We start from the raw sequence: 16067 nt of genomic DNA on the forward strand, positions 1-16067 counted from the left end.
TCACACTGCAGCTGGTGATGTAGTTACTGTGTACAGTTTCCATTTCAATGGGAGCATCTGGGAGTTTGGAAGGCCAGCGAAACTTTCTGGGAACAATCCTTCCTGAAAGGAGTTGCCTAGAGACTGAGTGAAGGGTTTCCAACAGAACAGAAGCTTCTAGAGACCACAAATACCATGGGAGTCTGAAAGGACGTCTGCATGCCTCGGGCTCCAGCCCAGTGCTGCCATGCCTTTCTGCCTAGAGCGAAAGCACATGGCTGCCCTCTGGTGGACAGTGATGGACACGAAAGCTCCCGAGGGTGCCATTGTGGTTGGTGCAAGTGCCAGGCATACTATACAATTATTCTGCATCAATGAAAGTTGAGGGTTGTGGATACTGCGGTTCCTGAATCAGGAAGGGGAGGATCAGAGGACCCCAGAGCATGAAGCATGTAGGGAAGCCGGGGTCTCTGTGCCCAGGAACAGTGGAGGTATGAGGCTTCTCCCAAGGCTGCAGGGCAGGTGTGGAGGCTGAGCCCCACCCCAGGGCAAGGCCTGAAACCACACCAGAGCTGCAGTCACTCTTCCTCTTCCTGGAGTGTTTGGCCCCAGCAGGTATATCATGGAGCTGGGTCTGCCCACCATCCTATTTATCCTCTTTCCTGGAGTCCTTCTGGGGAGTGAGGTCCTCACAAAGGACTCTTACAGCCTGTCTACCAAGACAGGTAGCAGTAACATTGACCTGGATTCGGGTAAGATGGGGGATGAGGAGCTGGGGCTTCAGGAAGATACAGAGAATGCAAGTTTTGTTGTTTGGGTGCTTTTTTGTTTGTTTGTTTCATTTTTTAGGTTTTTGTTTTGTTTTGTTTTGTTTTTTCAAGACTGGGTTTCTCTGTGTAGCCCTGGCTGGCCTGGAACTCACTCTGTAGATCAGGCTGGGCTTGAACTCAGAAATCAGCCTGCTTCTGCCCGCCAAGTGCTGGGATTAAAGGCATGTGTCACCACTGCCCGGCCTTCTTTTAGTTTTGAGTCCTGGTCTCACTGTAGCCCAGGCTGGCCTCCTGGTCTCACTGTACTGGCCTCCATTTTATTGAATAGTTGAAGCTCACCTTGAACTCCTGATCCTCCTGACTTAGCCTTCAGGTGCTGAGATTACAGGAAGGAGGCAACAGAATCATAGGTTTGGAGGCAGACCCAGAGAGCTGTCTGATCCTGGCTCCTTCCAGCCTTATATCAGGCAGGTGCTGCTAGGAGCCAGACACTGGAGACATCCTCTGGCCCTCACTGGTCAAGTTCCCAGGGGCTGTGACAAATGAGCCAGATTTGAGGGTATAGGGAAGGGCAGAATAGCCATGTGTTACCCTATCCTATTGATTCCTTGCAGTGTGTGGACGACCCAGGGCGTCAGGCCGCATCGTGTCAGGACAGAATGCCCAACTGGGCCAGTGGCCTTGGCAGGTCAGCGTGAGGGAGGATGGGGTGCACGTGTGTGGGGGATCCCTGATTGCTGAGGACTGGGTGTTGACTGCTGCCCACTGCTTCAACCAGTGAGTGTCTCCCTATGGGTCACATGGGCCGGGGCCAGTTAGATTTCACTACATTCCTTTCAGACTACTTCATTTCTCCATTTGAACCACAATCCTTGCCTACATGGCAGGAGATGAGGCAGGGGCATGTCATTTTAGTGTCTCAGTTACCTGTCCAGGTTGTCTACCTGACCCTGGTGGGTCAATCACCTAATCTTCTTATTCCCCCCAAATCAACTTTGGGTGGAGGGGATGGATCAGAGGGTAAGAGGGTTTAAGTGTGGCGACCTGAATTTAAATCCCCTGCCCATGTTCATGCAAAAAGCTGAGTGTGGCCTAGGCTCAGAGTATATGCGGACACAGGAGGCTCTCTGGGGGTTGCTGACCTCCAGTATAGCTCTAGGTTATGTGGGAAACCCTGTCTCAAGACCAAGAGTGATAGAGCAGGAAATCTGATGTTATCCTGTGCTTTCTGTATATGCCCAGGAACATGTGTACCCACTGAAACACCAACATACAGACACACAGACAAACACATACATGGGGAGGGGGAGAGAGAGAGGGAGAGGAGGGGGAACAGTTACTGAATCAGCCCTTGAGAACCCAAGACCTTTGTGTATGTATGTGAGCATATGTGAAGTATGTGGTCATGAGTGTGTGTGGATATGGGCACAGACATGCCACAGTGTGTGTGTGATGGTCAGAGGACACCCTCAGGGGTCACTCCTTACCTTTCACCTTGCTTTTTGTTGTTGTTTATTTTTTATTTATTTATTTTTTAAAAATTATATGTATAGAGTGTTCTCTTTAATATGTATAAGTGTTCTGCCTGCATGCCAGAAGAGGGGACCAGCCTCATTATAGATGGTTGTGAACCACCATGTGGCTGTTGGGAATTGAACTCGGATCCTCTAGAAGAACAGTCAGTGCTCTTAACCACTGAGCCATCTCTCCAGCCCTCACCTTGCTTTTCAAGACAGGGATTCTCTTTTTGTCCACAGCTGTATATACGGGGCTAGTTGGTCAGCATTCTTTTATTAATTCTCCTGTCTTCACCTCCCACTTCTCCATAGGGACAGGCTGGGGTTGCAGATGTGCACACCATCGGGCCTGGCTTTTATGTGGGTTATGGAGATCCAAACTCAAGTCTTTATGCTTGTACTGTAGACAGACACCCTGACCCATTTGTCTAGGTCCCAAGAATCCAAAGTCTTGAATACACTGTTCAGTAGCCAGGTGACCTTTGGATGGGTGACTTGACTTTCCTAGTTGTGTTCCACACCTGAAAAATGGAGGAAGTGATGGTAGATTTATGGGTTACAATGATCATTAATGGTGGTCATTAAAGGGGGTGCTTGGCATTGCTTTGGTGTGCTTAGCGCTCAGAGAAGCCCGGTAGCAGTATTAGAGCCTCTGTAGAAAGACTGTCTTTCCTTTTCACCCTCTGACTTTGCCATTCTCCCAGGGACCAGTCCCTGTCAATGTACACAGTACTTCTGGGTACCATCTCTTCCTACCCTGAGGACAATGAGCCGGGGGAGCTGAGAGCTGTGGCCCACTGCATCAAGCACCCAAGCTACTCAGCAGATGAGCACAGCAGTGGAGATATTGCTCTGGTGCAGCTGGCTTCACCCATCACCTTCAGTGACTATATGCTTCCAGTCTGCCTCCCGAAACCTGGAGACCCGCTGGATCCTGGCACCCTGTGTTGGGTCACTGGCTGGGGACACATTGGCACAAATCAACGTAAGGATGTTTGGAGTTGGTGGCAGGGTAGGAGGAGAATGGGAGGGCCAGTCTTGACACCTTCCCTAGGGCCAGTCCCCACCCTCAGATAGGACCCATATGGAGTCCATGCAAAGTATGTCCGCCACAGAGGGTGCACTAAAACACTGCTACAACAGCTCATCACCAGCTGGCGGCTGCCAGCTCCCAGATGTCCTCTTAGCATCTAATAACCAGAAGGATAGTGTTACATCCAGCAATGGGCTAAGAGATGCCGGCCCAGCCTGCATCACAGCCTTCCTGCCATCTTTGTGGCCAAGGCCCTGTGGGCAGAGCTTACCAGGGGATCATTTTTGACCGGGTAGCCCTCACTATCTAATGGGTCCTGGTTCTTCCTCTGGTCAGTGAGTTCTCAAGAGTGCTAGCCCAGTGGGGTTAATGCTGGAGGTACGCAGCATGATGCTTTTAAAGGCATTTCCATTTCTACCTTTCATCTTCGTGGCCCTCATCTCTGTCATCATTTTTGCAATCTCATTTTGATTTAGTGTCCTGAAGCTGAGGGTAAATCAGATAGGTGGTCACTCTCAGTTCAGGAGACCAGAAGTCTGAAATTATGGTATTATATGGGCCCCAAACCTTTGGGGGTTCTAGAGAGGGCCCCTTTTTGGCTCTCAACATCTGCAATCGTGGCCTCTTAGCTACAATGCTCCCGTCTTAGCCTTGAGGTTCACAAAGACCTCTGCTGCCGTGTGTCTCCCAGATCTCCTCTCTGTGTCTGTTAAGAGTGTCTCATCTAGATCTCCCAGGTTGGGATTGTGAGGAGTTCTGTGTCCTCACCCTGAGATACCACCCCACCCTCAGATACATGTTTACAAAGTTTTCAGGGTTTCGTGTGGGGAAACACAGAAGCAGAAGAGATGATCCCAGCCCCAGGGTTCAGTTAGCCGTGTGGAGTTGGGAGGGGATGGAATGTCTTCTTCTCTGACTCTGCTCTCTCCCAACCCAGTGCTCCCACCACCCTTTACCCTGCAGGAGTTGCAGGTGCCTCTCATTGATGCCGAAACCTGCAATACCTACTATCAGGAGAATTCCGTTTCCAGCACGAAGCCGGTCATCCTTGAAGGCATGCTGTGCGCTGGTTTCGAGGAAGGCAAGAAGGATGCTTGTAATGTGAGTCAGCCACATCCAGACAGCACCTCCCCAGCAACTCCAGAGGGCCGCATCCAGACAGCACCTCCCCAGCAGCCCCAGAGGGCCGGCTGTTCCTCTCCCCACTACACTGAGAACCTTGTAGGAGGGTTGGGCATCTTAATAAAACACACACACACACACACACACACACACACACACACACACTTCAAAAAGTTATCCCAGATGCTCTTTCCCTTGCAAATATTATATAAGCATAAGCAGATGGCTGGGAAGATGGTTCATTGTCTGCATCACAAGCATACGGAGCTGAATTTGAATTCTCAGTATCCATGTATTAAAAACAAAACAAAAACAAAAACAAAAACACCAAAAAGCCAAATGCTACTGGGCAGTGATGGCCCACACCTTTGATCCCAGCGCTCGGGAGGCAGAGGCAGGGGAATTTCTAAGTCCGAAGCCAGCCTGGTCTACAAAGGGAGTTCACGGACAGCCAGGGTTACACAGGGAAACCTTGCCTTGGAAAAAAATAAAAAAGACTTGTACAAGTCTATGACCCCATCATGGGGGTGGGTAGAGTGTCAGAGGCAGGCAGGTTCCAGGGGCTTGCTGGCCAGCACGTCTAATCAAAATGCATGTTCCCAAGTTCAGTGAGAGACTAGGTGGGGAGTGATGAAGGAAGACATGCAATGCTGACCTTTGGCCTCTACATGCACACACAGGACGGCACACACCTCTCCCCCACATGCCTCACCTCTGTCAAATAAAATAAATATGACCAGAGAGCTGGAGGTATAGGTGAGTAGTAGAATGTTTACCAAATGTTTGAAAGGCCTCTCTCCCTCAACAGAGTTAGGGAGAGATAGATAGATAGATAGATAGATAGATAGATAGATAGATAGATAGATAGATAGATAGATAGATATAGAGATAGATAGATAGATAGAGACAAAGAGAGACAAAGAGAGACACATGTACACACACACACACACACACACACACACACACACACAGAGACTAACAGACAGAGAAGGAGAGAGATTGAATTAAATGACTGTGATCTTACCTCTATCCTGAAGGTTTTCTTTTGGAACCAGAATCCATCCCCCTTCTCCACTAACACTAGAAGCCTTTGACTACATTTTTCAGCAGGAGCCGACCATATTCAAGCTTGGTTGGTTTTATCCTTTCTCATTTGCTCTTCTACACACCCTGACTGCCAAATATGTCTCGACTGTTTCTTCAAAGAGGTGTTTTAGATAAACTCAAGCAAGCTGAAGCTGAAGCAGAGCCAGCTCTGAGGTGGCCTCCTGCTTCTGGCCTCCTACTGCGGCATAAGTTCATATTTTATTTAGACACTAGGTCAAGTGTCCTGTCTGCTAGGGATCCCTAGCACTTCTCAGGAAACCTACAGTTCTTAGATCAGCCATTCCTGAAACCTTCTAGAAACTTCTTGATCCTGTCTAGTATGGTTGGAGAACTTTGACCTGTGTTTTCTACCTGTGTAATGAAGGCAGTGGGCTCAGGCAACCCTAACACCTGTATATCCCTTCTTTCTCCTCAGGGTGATTCTGGAGGTCCCCTAGTCTGTGACATTAATGATGTCTGGATCCAGGCAGGGGTGGTGAGTTGGGGATCTGACTGTGCTCTGTACAAGAGGCCGGGTGTTTACACCAACGTCAGCGTCTACACCTCATGGATTCAGAACATAATGTGGAATTTACCCACAGAAGGAAAAAATTTCTCCCTGAGCCTTTCGAGGACCCCACTCTCCGGTCCGCTGCTGTTTCTCACCTTCCTCAGTTGCACCTTCTTCCTCCTGGGGCCCTAACAGCTCGCAACTTCATCATCTCAGCACCTGTATCCGGAACTGTTACCCTTGATCTGCTTCTAGGCTAGCACGGCTTCTCTCACGGACCCCCTTCCTGTGTCCTCCCCAGAGGACAAGCACCCCGTCCATGCTCTGTCCTTCAGGGACCCTCTCCTCACCCCCACAGAAGTCTCCCACATCATTAAGACCCTTGGGACCATCAACTAAACTCTGATCTTCTGGCCCCTGTAGAACCCGAGCTGCCTCTCACACCCTTGGGGCCTGTGGGTTTCCAGGGGCAGAGGGGCAAGAGTCTTTCTTGCCTCTCACTCGTGGGTGGAGCACAGGTCACAGCCACCTTTCAGGCTATCCTTTGGTGGCTTCTGTGACTGGGCAAGTCTTTCTCTAGTGAATCTGAGTCTGAAACAATAAAGACTAGATCCAATAGCACACAGTTTCCCATTGCGCAGTTCCTCCTATTCGTATGAGCTTCAGCCTCCACAGGCGCCCAGAGGGATGCCCCTACAAGCCTCCCACACATGCAAATATCACCCATATAGTGTCACCAGATTTTTGACACTCCTGTGCACACATGCTCCCAGCCCCATTGCTCACATGCAGGAAGATGAAGAGTTGGAAACCCTAGCTTGTCCAGGCCCTCAGCTCAGCTTCCTTTCTTGTAGGTACGTCAGAGTACTTCCTGAAGATTTTGGGGCCGTTGGTAGGACTAGGATAATATTAGGGCCACAAGTAAGGCATGGGGTCACTTGCGGGCTCATAGGTGGGCATGAGATAAATCCTAGAGGTCACTGGTAAGACCAAGATGACTCTCGGGATCACTGGCATGTGTGAGCCCCAGTCCCTGGGCTACGGGCAGGGCTGGTAGGTTAGACTCGTAGCTCCTGGGCTGGGCAGAGGAGATGCCAGCTCACACTTCTGGGTGTAAACAGTTCTGGTACGGTGCCAAGCTGGGGTTGTTTTCAACTCCCCAGGTATGTGATAGTTCTGCTGGAGGGCAGTGCCCTGGCTGCAGCCCGAGTGCTGGGGATGCGAGTGGAGCTTCCCAAGGACAGAAGCAGGCAGAAGGTGGGGGCAAACTAGTCATGTTTGGGTGGGAGCTTCAGCCTGTTCCAAGATGCCTCTCTAGCCCAATGCCATACTGTCCCACAGGTCCCCTCTGGCTCAGGTCCACCTTCACTCTTTTTGACTGCTGTGACAGGATTACCAGCTTCTGGAGCTATCTGCTGCTGCGCATCCACTGCCCAAGGGGCCTCCTGACAGCCTAGAGGCAGATGGGAGTAGGGATTGCAGTGTCGAAGGAGATGGGGTGGTGCTGGCTGGTCCTCAGGGGATTCGGCATTCCACATGCACAGCCATCCTGCTGAGGTGAATGGCTCATGCCTGTCTCCAAATCAACCGTTCAGCCAGTCAGCTATCATGGTCAGATATGACCATGGTGTGGCTTCCCATGTTTCTGAGTCTCCTTCACCTGAGATGCTCCTCCAAACGCTGGGGCCCATCAGGGAGGTGTGTGGACCTCTCTCACTCTCTCCTCACGTGAAAGACTCTTACACTCTGCCCAGCTGAGACGTGCCTCTGACTGTCACTGTCCACTTTTGCAGGAGCCCCATGGAGTGGCAACCTAAAGAGACAGAGTAGAGGGGCCAGGGAAGAAAATCTAATCCCCTCAGAGGGAGCTGGGAATAGCCAAGGCTCTTCTGAGCTTCAGAGATCCTGTCTCAGGCTTCCAAAGAGTTAACACCGTCTGAGGGCCGCTGAGGGAGCCCAGGCAGGGCCACTCCTCATCCGACCTGATCCCTGTGGTGCTAGGATCCCCGGTGCTGGGTGCTTCCTTTTCATCAATCCTTTAACTCAGCAGATACTCATCCAGCAGGCACATGGTGCTCAGAAGGACAGTTAGAAACTACCAGGGGTTGGGATGTGGGCGGAGTTCTGGAGCCGGGGCAGGGGGGCTGGAGAGATGGCTCAGGGGTTAAGAACACTGACTGCTCTTCCGAAGGTCCTGAGTTCAATTCCCAGCAACCACGTGGTGGCTCACAGCCATCTATAATAGGATCCGATGTCCTCTTCTGGTGTGTCTGAAGACAGCTACAATATAAATAAGATAAATATAAATAAAATAAATAAATCTTAAAAAAAAAATACAACTCACCAGGGGCTCTCTCTGGCTCTTGAGTTCTGTGCTGTAGATGGTTCATAGGGGTCTCTAAGCATCCATTTTTGTTAAGATCATGATGAAGAGGGTTCTGCTGAGGGCATGCCACCTACACGGGGACCTGAAGTGCTAGTTCTGTAGCTGTCTCGGGTTAGTCTGTGGCCCCCTAGTGGCTGGGGCAGATGCAGACTTCAGTATGAAAGGATGGCCTAGAGCCAGAGAAGGGAGTCAGCTGGGCTGGGGGGAAAGGTTGTAGAAGACATAGAGTGGGCCAGTGAGATGTCTCAGTGGGTAAAGACACTTGTCACTAAGTCTGATGGCTTCACATTGATCCTGGGACCCACATGGTAGGAGCAGACAACTTTTATAAGTAGCCCTCAGTCCTACTCTCTCTCACACACACACACACACACACACACACACACACACACACACACCACCCCATACACACACATAACCCCCTTACACATATACACACACTACCCAATACATATACACACACCCGATACACACACACCATCCAATACATACACACATATCCCATACACTCACACACTATCCCACACAGACACTCACACACAAGCACCACCCAATACACACACACACACACACACACACAAACACACCACCTCATGCACACACATACTTCCCCTACACATATACACATACTATCCAATACATACGCACATTCCATACACACATACACACATTATCCCGTACATACACTTACACACACATCACCCAATACACATACACACACATACCACACACACACACACACACACACCACCCCATATACACACACAAACACAACCCTCCCATACTGCATACATACACATATCACTTGATACACACACACACACAACCACACCATATACACACACATATACATACTACTCCATATACACGCACGTACACATCATCCAATACACATACATATACACACATACCATCCAATACACACATACATGTACACACCACCCCTTGTACATATACAAACACCCCCCATGTACCCATATACACATACACACCACCCCATACACACACAATCACACACTCACACACCACCTCATACACACACACACACACACACACACACGCACACACACAGTATAATGACAACGACAACAACAAAAGCTTGGACAGCCTCATACACATACACACACCACCCCATACACACACACAGTATAACAACAACAACAACAACAAAAGCTTGGACAGCTACCCCTCACACACACTGCCCCATACACACACACACACAGACAGTATAACAATAACAACAAAAGCTTGGACAGCTTGAGAGAGGTCAGTTAGGGATCTGTGGTCCAAGCAACCCCTTGGGCTGTAGCCAAGTCAGGATTGTGTTCCAGTGTCCCAAAGTGGTAGCTGGCACTGTGCCTGGGTGGTGAACTGTGTTTGTAGCAGCAGAGAGTATGGAAAGATTGGCTAAGACATGAATGCTAGGGTGCTAAGGGACACAAAAGTCCCTTGAGAAAATCTTGTTCCTTTGCCATTCCATGGGCCTGGTCCCCTAACCAGCTAGCTACCTCGGGACCCGTCCTGCCCTTGAATGTCTTGGCTAGCTCCTGTCCCCACTGGGCCTTTCTTGGCAGGGGCGACTGAGCACAGCATGTGACATTCTGGAGATTCTTGGCCGTCATTGCCACACCAGCACCTTCCTAGGACAGCATTTTTTGGGGACACTCTCTGCAGCACCTTCTGGTGGGGTCTCTGGCTGATTGCCTGTGCCGCTCCTCCAGATTTAGGGCTCAGGACTCCAAGGAAGTAGACACCCATGATAGCCTGGAGGAGGCCCTGAGGCAGTGCTGGGGAATTCACCACTGTCCCAACACACTGTGTCCTGGAGGAAATGGGGCGCAAGACACACGAAGGGACACCACACAGGCATAGACCCTGAGATCATTAATCATTTATTTTCTGAGACAAGTTTTCTTTTCTTTTTTTTTTAAAGGTTTATTTATTTATTATGTGTAAGTACACTATAGCTGTCTTCAGACACACCAGAAGAGGGCATCAGACCTCATTATGGATGGTTGTGAGCCACCATGTGGTTGCTGGGATTTGAACTCAGGACCTTTGGAAGAGCAATCAGTGCTCTTAACCGCTGAGCCATCTCTCCAGCCCGACAAGTTTTCTTTATTATGTTGCTCTGGATGTCCTGGAACTCATTATGTAGACCGGGGTAACCTTGAACTCACCAAGATCCATCTGCCTCTGCTGGGATTAAAAGTATGTGCCATCACACCCTGCCAATGACGGTTAATCTTAACATTTACCTCGACAGTCTTAAGAATTATCTAGGTTTTAGATAGCAAATGTGTCTCTGGGTGTGTCTTGGAGGGTGTTTCCAGAGATAATTTGATCTCTAGGGTTCTGATCAAAGGAATGAAACAGTCTCTTGATAGATTTATTACATGATGGCATTATCAGGAGATAAGAATAGATGGGGTGATTTGAACAGGCATGGCCCCCATACACTCCTGTATTTGAATACTTGGTCCCCACTTAGTAGAATTGTTTGGGAAGGATCAGGACGTATGGCTTTCTTGGAGGAGGTATGTCCCGGAGGGTGGACTTTGAGGTTTCACAAGCCTCCCATGGGCCCAGTAAGTGCTCCCTGCCTTGTGCTTGTGTTTCAAGATGTGAGCTCTTAGCTGCTACTCAACCACCATGCCACCCTGTCTGCTGCCACAGACCATAGGTGAGGTCTAGCAGGAGGAATTATGTTACTGGTGCACTGTCCTTGAGGCTGTATCCTGCCCTGTCCTGTCCCACCATCTTTTTTGTTTTCTGACCTCCATGATGTGAAGTGTTGGGTTCTCCCATACCTTCCCTGCCATCCCTCAAAGTGTGAGCTGACATAAAGCCTTCCTCCCTCAGGTTTTGTTGGGGATTATAACAAGAAGCTGACTAATCCAGACTTCCTCTAGTGGTCACCGGGCATTGGGACTCTGGGTCTCCCTCTCATACACTTTTCTTGACCCCTAGACAATAAAGTTACTAATCAATTAACTTACTTATTATTGCATATGTGTGTGCATGGTGTGCCACAGCTCAGTGTGAAGGTCAGAGGGCAACATTTAGCAGGTTAGTTCTTCCCTTTCACCCATAGGTGGCTTTCAGGGATTCAACTCAGATTAAAAGTTTGTCAAAAGGATTTTCAAACTTCATCAAGATTTAATCCAGGGGAGGCTAAAGCAGTGGCTACGTTCTTGCAGAGGACCCAAGTTTCCTTCCCAGGATTCACATCTTGCTCCAGAGGATATGATGCTTCCGGCCTCTGAGGGCACCTACACTCACATACACACACCCCTTGCTCCCACATACACATATAGCTTTACAAAATCTTTAGGGACTGGAGAGATGGCTCAGTAGTTAAGAGCACCTGCTCTTGCAGAAGACCTGGATTCATATCCCCGTATCCCACATGCTTCTCACAGCCATCTCTAATGTCAATTCCAGGGGATCTGACGCCCCTTTCTGGCCTCCACTGGTTCTGTATACTCACGGGTTGTGCTTGCATGCAAGTAGGCAAAGCGTTTTAAAATTGAAATTTAAAATCTTTTTGTTTTTAATTGTATTTATGTGTGTGTATGTGTCCACAGAAGCCAGAAGAATGGAGCTACTGTTACAGGGAGTTCTGAGCTGCCCAACATGAGTGCTGGGAACTGAACTTGGGTCTTCTGGAAGGGCAATATGTGCCACTAACCATTGAGCTATCTGTCCAGCCCTGTAAAATAAATAAGCCTTAAAAATATTTAATTCCTATATAAGAAAACATAAAGAGGACTATTTGGGGAGAAGGAAACAGAATAAAAAGAAGGAGCGAGAGCCTGGGTGACAAGCACAGTAGAGCTGGCCCCAGTGTTGTGGGTGCTGGTGAGCTGGTCTCACCCCTTGCCAGCTACTGCTGGCCAGGGCAGTGCTGTAGAGCTCGCCCTGGTGGTGTGGATGCAGGAGAGCTGGCTGGCTGGCCGGCTCAGCTATCACTCAGGCCCAGATCCAGAGCTTTGAGCTGGCCCACCGCAACATCCATTCCAACTGCTGGAGAACATGAAAGGGCAAGTACTGCAGGTCCAAAGCTGCAGGATCTGCATGCCACGGGGCAACAAGAGGATATCTCTGATGAGGATCCTGTATTGATAATGTAGTGCCAGAGTTTAGCCACAGCAGAGTTCAGGTCCCCCAAAAGATGTGTGTAGCCAGCGGAGGAAGGAGACTGACACCATCTGAGGGTAGCTGTGTTTATTGAAAAAAAAAAAGCTACACCTTTTATACTCTCTGATTGTATAATAGCTTAGCCATGTTTAATATTGAAAGCAGACTTAATGATTTCAAGAGATGCAAGATCTTTTCACAGATTGTTTTTAACCTATTTTGGCCCAGTTTTTAGGCATCCAGAATAAAAGAGGCTATCAACTTTATTGCAATATTTTTCTTTAAAGCAAAAGCAATAAGTTCAGCAAGCATCTAAGTCCTTAGTGTTCTCTCAGATTCAGTAACCTCACTAGGTGCCCTTTTACATGTCCTCCTGCATGTCCTCAGCCTTTGTGGTCAGGAGGTGCCAGACATTGAGTTCTGAGAAACAAACTCATAAGAGCAATTTCCATTCCTCATGGGGCACAATGCAGGTTTGCACTGTGTAGTTCAATAAGCATTGAGTTGTTTCCTAATTGTGTTCCTAAGTGCCTTAGTCTTACAATATGGGCCCGTTCTCCTCATACACTCCCCCAAGGGAGGTCCCGACATCTTACTCTCTTTCCAGTATTGCCGTACCATCCTAATTCTTTCAGTGTATGCTCCTGCGTATGGCGGAGGGGTTCAAGCCATTCTAACTTAACAGAATCTGCTCCTCGTGGGACATACCAGATCTTGCCATTCATCCTGTAAGTCTCGTACCCAGGGAATCAATTGTGGGCATTGTTGTTCTATACTTACTAACTGATCTCTTGTTGATCCTCAACTGCTAAGTCCTCAGACTCTGGGCCCAGGCCCATTGTTTCTCTGGATTTATACTTTCATCCTTGGGACTAGGTGTACCCAAGAGTTTCTGGCATCATCTTTCAGTTAATAAATCTTTAATTTCTTTATTTTTGGTGCAAACAGGGGGGCACAATGGAGAGAGGCAGAGTTATCATGCTATATGGTTTCCAGGATGGTGGAGATCTTTTCCAAAGAATTATTTTGTTTAGAGAGAGTGCCGTTGTATGTGACCACATCCTCTATCATAGCCCATACAAAAATTCCCAAAGGAGCTGGGCAGTGGTGACGCACGCCTTTAATTCCAGCCCTTGGGAGGCAGAGGCAGGTGGATTTCTGAGTTCAAGGCCAGCCTGGTCTACAGAGTGAGTTCCAGGACAGCCAGGGCTACACAGAGAAACCCTGTCTTGAAAAATCAAAAAAACCAAAAACCAAAAAAAAAAAAAAAAAGTCCCAAAGGAAAAACATATGGAGCCCCCTATAACAGAGAGAGAATCATCAGACAGTATGGAGCCTCCTATAACAGAGAGAGAATCATCAGACAGTATGGGGCCTCCTATAACAGAGAGAGAATCATCAGACAGCAGTAAAAGGATGCTGGAGAACTGTGGACCTTGATGTCAAGCTGCTGGAACTTTGTCAAGCAGTAGTGGTCCATGTGGTCCATGCTTGTGAAACAGAAGCCAGAGGCCTCAAATCAGACCAGTGACTCACTGCAATGAACATGCACGGAAAGATGTGTGGACAAAGGGGTAAACTGTGGGACACGCTGTGACGCATGACAGCTTCCAGGGCAAGATTTTGTTGTTGTTGGTGGTGGTTGTTTTTATTTTAATTTTTAGTTTTTATTTTCTTTTGAGGAGAGGTTACAAGGGTGGAGGACAGATACGAATGATAAGTGAGTGGGATTGGGATGCATGATGTGCAATTCAGAGAATCAATAAAAAGTTTTTAAAAGAGAGAAGAGGTGAACACCACATGTTTTCATTCATGTGGAATCTAAATTTTTTTTTTTTTTCCGAGACAGGGTTTTTCTGTGTAGCCCTGGCTGTCCTGGAACTCACTCTGTAGACCAGGCTGGCCTCGAACTCAGAAATCTGCCTGCCTCTGCCTCCCAAGTGCTGGGATTAAAGGTGTGCACCACCACCGCCCGGCGGAATCTAAATTTAAATACTATTTTTTAATCAAAAATATATGAGTAAGAGTTTTTGTCTGCATGTATGTATATATGTATGTGTATATGTATTTATTTATGTGTGTATGTATATGTGTATTTGTGAGTGTGTATGTAATGCATTTATGTATGTGTACATGTGCATGTGTATATGCATGTATGTGTGCATGTATATGTTATATATGTGTATAGGAGTGTGTATGTATGTGTATGTATATGTGTTTATGTGTATGTTATATATATGTGTGTATGTATGTGTATGTATGTATGCATGTATGTGTTTGTGTGTACATGCACCACATATAGCAGAGGTCAAATCCCCTAGAACTGGACTTACCTATGTTTGTGAGTTGCCCTGTGAGTGTTGGGAGCCAAACCGAGGTCCTTGGCAAGAGCAACAAGTGCTCTTCACTGCTTCTCTCTGCAGCTCTCCACTAATATTTTGTTATTTGGAAGGGGACCAGTGGGAAAGTGGGAAGGGGTGAAGAGAGAAGACCAAGGGAAAACATGCATGAAGCACAATGGGGCACATAGGATGAACATGTTGACAAGGCCTATGGTTTTGTATATTAGTAAAGAAATTAATCGAAAGATGCAGAAGAAAAATATTTAACCCTTCAGCCTGAACCTGTCCACTGAAGCAGCAGCATTCCCAGCAGCTGAGACATCTGTCAAAGGACGCAGGGTGAAGACTACGGTGCTGACGTGTAACTGAAAATTACTCATCTACAAAAAGAACAAGATCCTGTTCTTTGCAGCAACATGGATGAGACTATAGGACATTGCATAAGAGAATTAAATCAGACACAGGATAAATACAAAAAGATGGGCATGTCGCTTACTGGGAAAGACCTTGCCCAGCGTCCCAAAGTTCATCTCATCACAATAAAACAAACCCTAAACAAAAATCAAACACCATAAAAGTTGATCTCAAAGTGTAGAACCAGAGAGTAGTAGCCAGAGTCTGGGAGGTGCCTGAGAGGAGGGTGGTGGAGAGAGTGGCGTGCGTGTGGTAGGGCCCAGGGTAGAAGGAGTAGTTTCTAAGGTACCAAATCATAGGGGTGAACTATGAGCAACAGCCATTGATTATGTCAGAATAGTAGACAGAATATTTCCAGCACAAAGAAACGGTGAATGGTATGAATCTAACCATTTAACCTAATCTGATTGCTGTACATTGTCTATATGTACTAATCTCATACTAGCCAGGCATGTTACTATATACCTTAAATCCTTGTTTTAGCCTCTCTGATAGGTACACATGGATGGTCGAGCACGCATGCTGGAAGCCCCTGGGCACACACACACACAGACACTCACAAGCAATTTTTTTTTGTTTTGTTTTGTTTTGTTTTTCGAGACAGGGTTTTTCTGTATAGCCCTGGCTATCCTGGAACTCACTCTGTAGACCAGGCTGGCCTCGAACTCAGAAATCCGCCTTCCTCTGCCTCCCAAGTGCTGGGATTAAAGGCGTTGCACCACCACCGCCTGGCCTGCAATTGTTTTTTTAAAGAGAAAATAAGCTGA

At 47.9% G+C, this 16067-nt stretch overlaps 1 protein-coding gene across 1 annotated transcript; it reads left to right on the plus strand.

Moving 5' to 3' along the window:
• The first annotated feature begins 582 nt into the window (after positions 1 to 582).
• Positions 583 to 6631, plus strand: LOC116077860 (serine protease 27-like). The gene is made up of 5 exons (XM_031352698.1): positions 583 to 731; positions 1364 to 1526; positions 2971 to 3251; positions 4237 to 4400; positions 5944 to 6631. The coding sequence occupies exons 1-5, from the start codon at positions 602 to 604 to the stop codon at positions 6208 to 6210; spliced, it is 1005 nt and encodes a 334-aa protein (XP_031208558.1). The 5' UTR covers positions 583 to 601; the 3' UTR covers positions 6211 to 6631.
• The last annotated feature ends 9436 nt before the right edge of the window (positions 6632 to 16067 follow it).

This window comes from Mastomys coucha, unplaced genomic scaffold, assembly GCF_008632895.1.
Source record: "Mastomys coucha isolate ucsf_1 unplaced genomic scaffold, UCSF_Mcou_1 pScaffold5, whole genome shotgun sequence".
NCBI classification, from domain to species: Eukaryota; Metazoa; Chordata; class Mammalia; order Rodentia; family Muridae; genus Mastomys; species Mastomys coucha.

Excerpts from the sequence above, each read along its gene's own strand:
- LOC116077860 (XM_031352698.1), top strand. The coding sequence starts at position 602 with ATGGAGCTGGGTCTGCCCACCATCCTATTTATCCTCTTTCCTGGAGTC. Across the intron at positions 1,527-2,970 it reads GCTGCCCACTGCTTCAACCA|GGACCAGTCCCTGTCAATGT; the intron begins GTGAGTGTCTCC and ends CCATTCTCCCAG. Across the intron at positions 3,252-4,236 it reads ACACATTGGCACAAATCAAC|TGCTCCCACCACCCTTTACC; the intron begins GTAAGGATGTTT and ends CTCCCAACCCAG.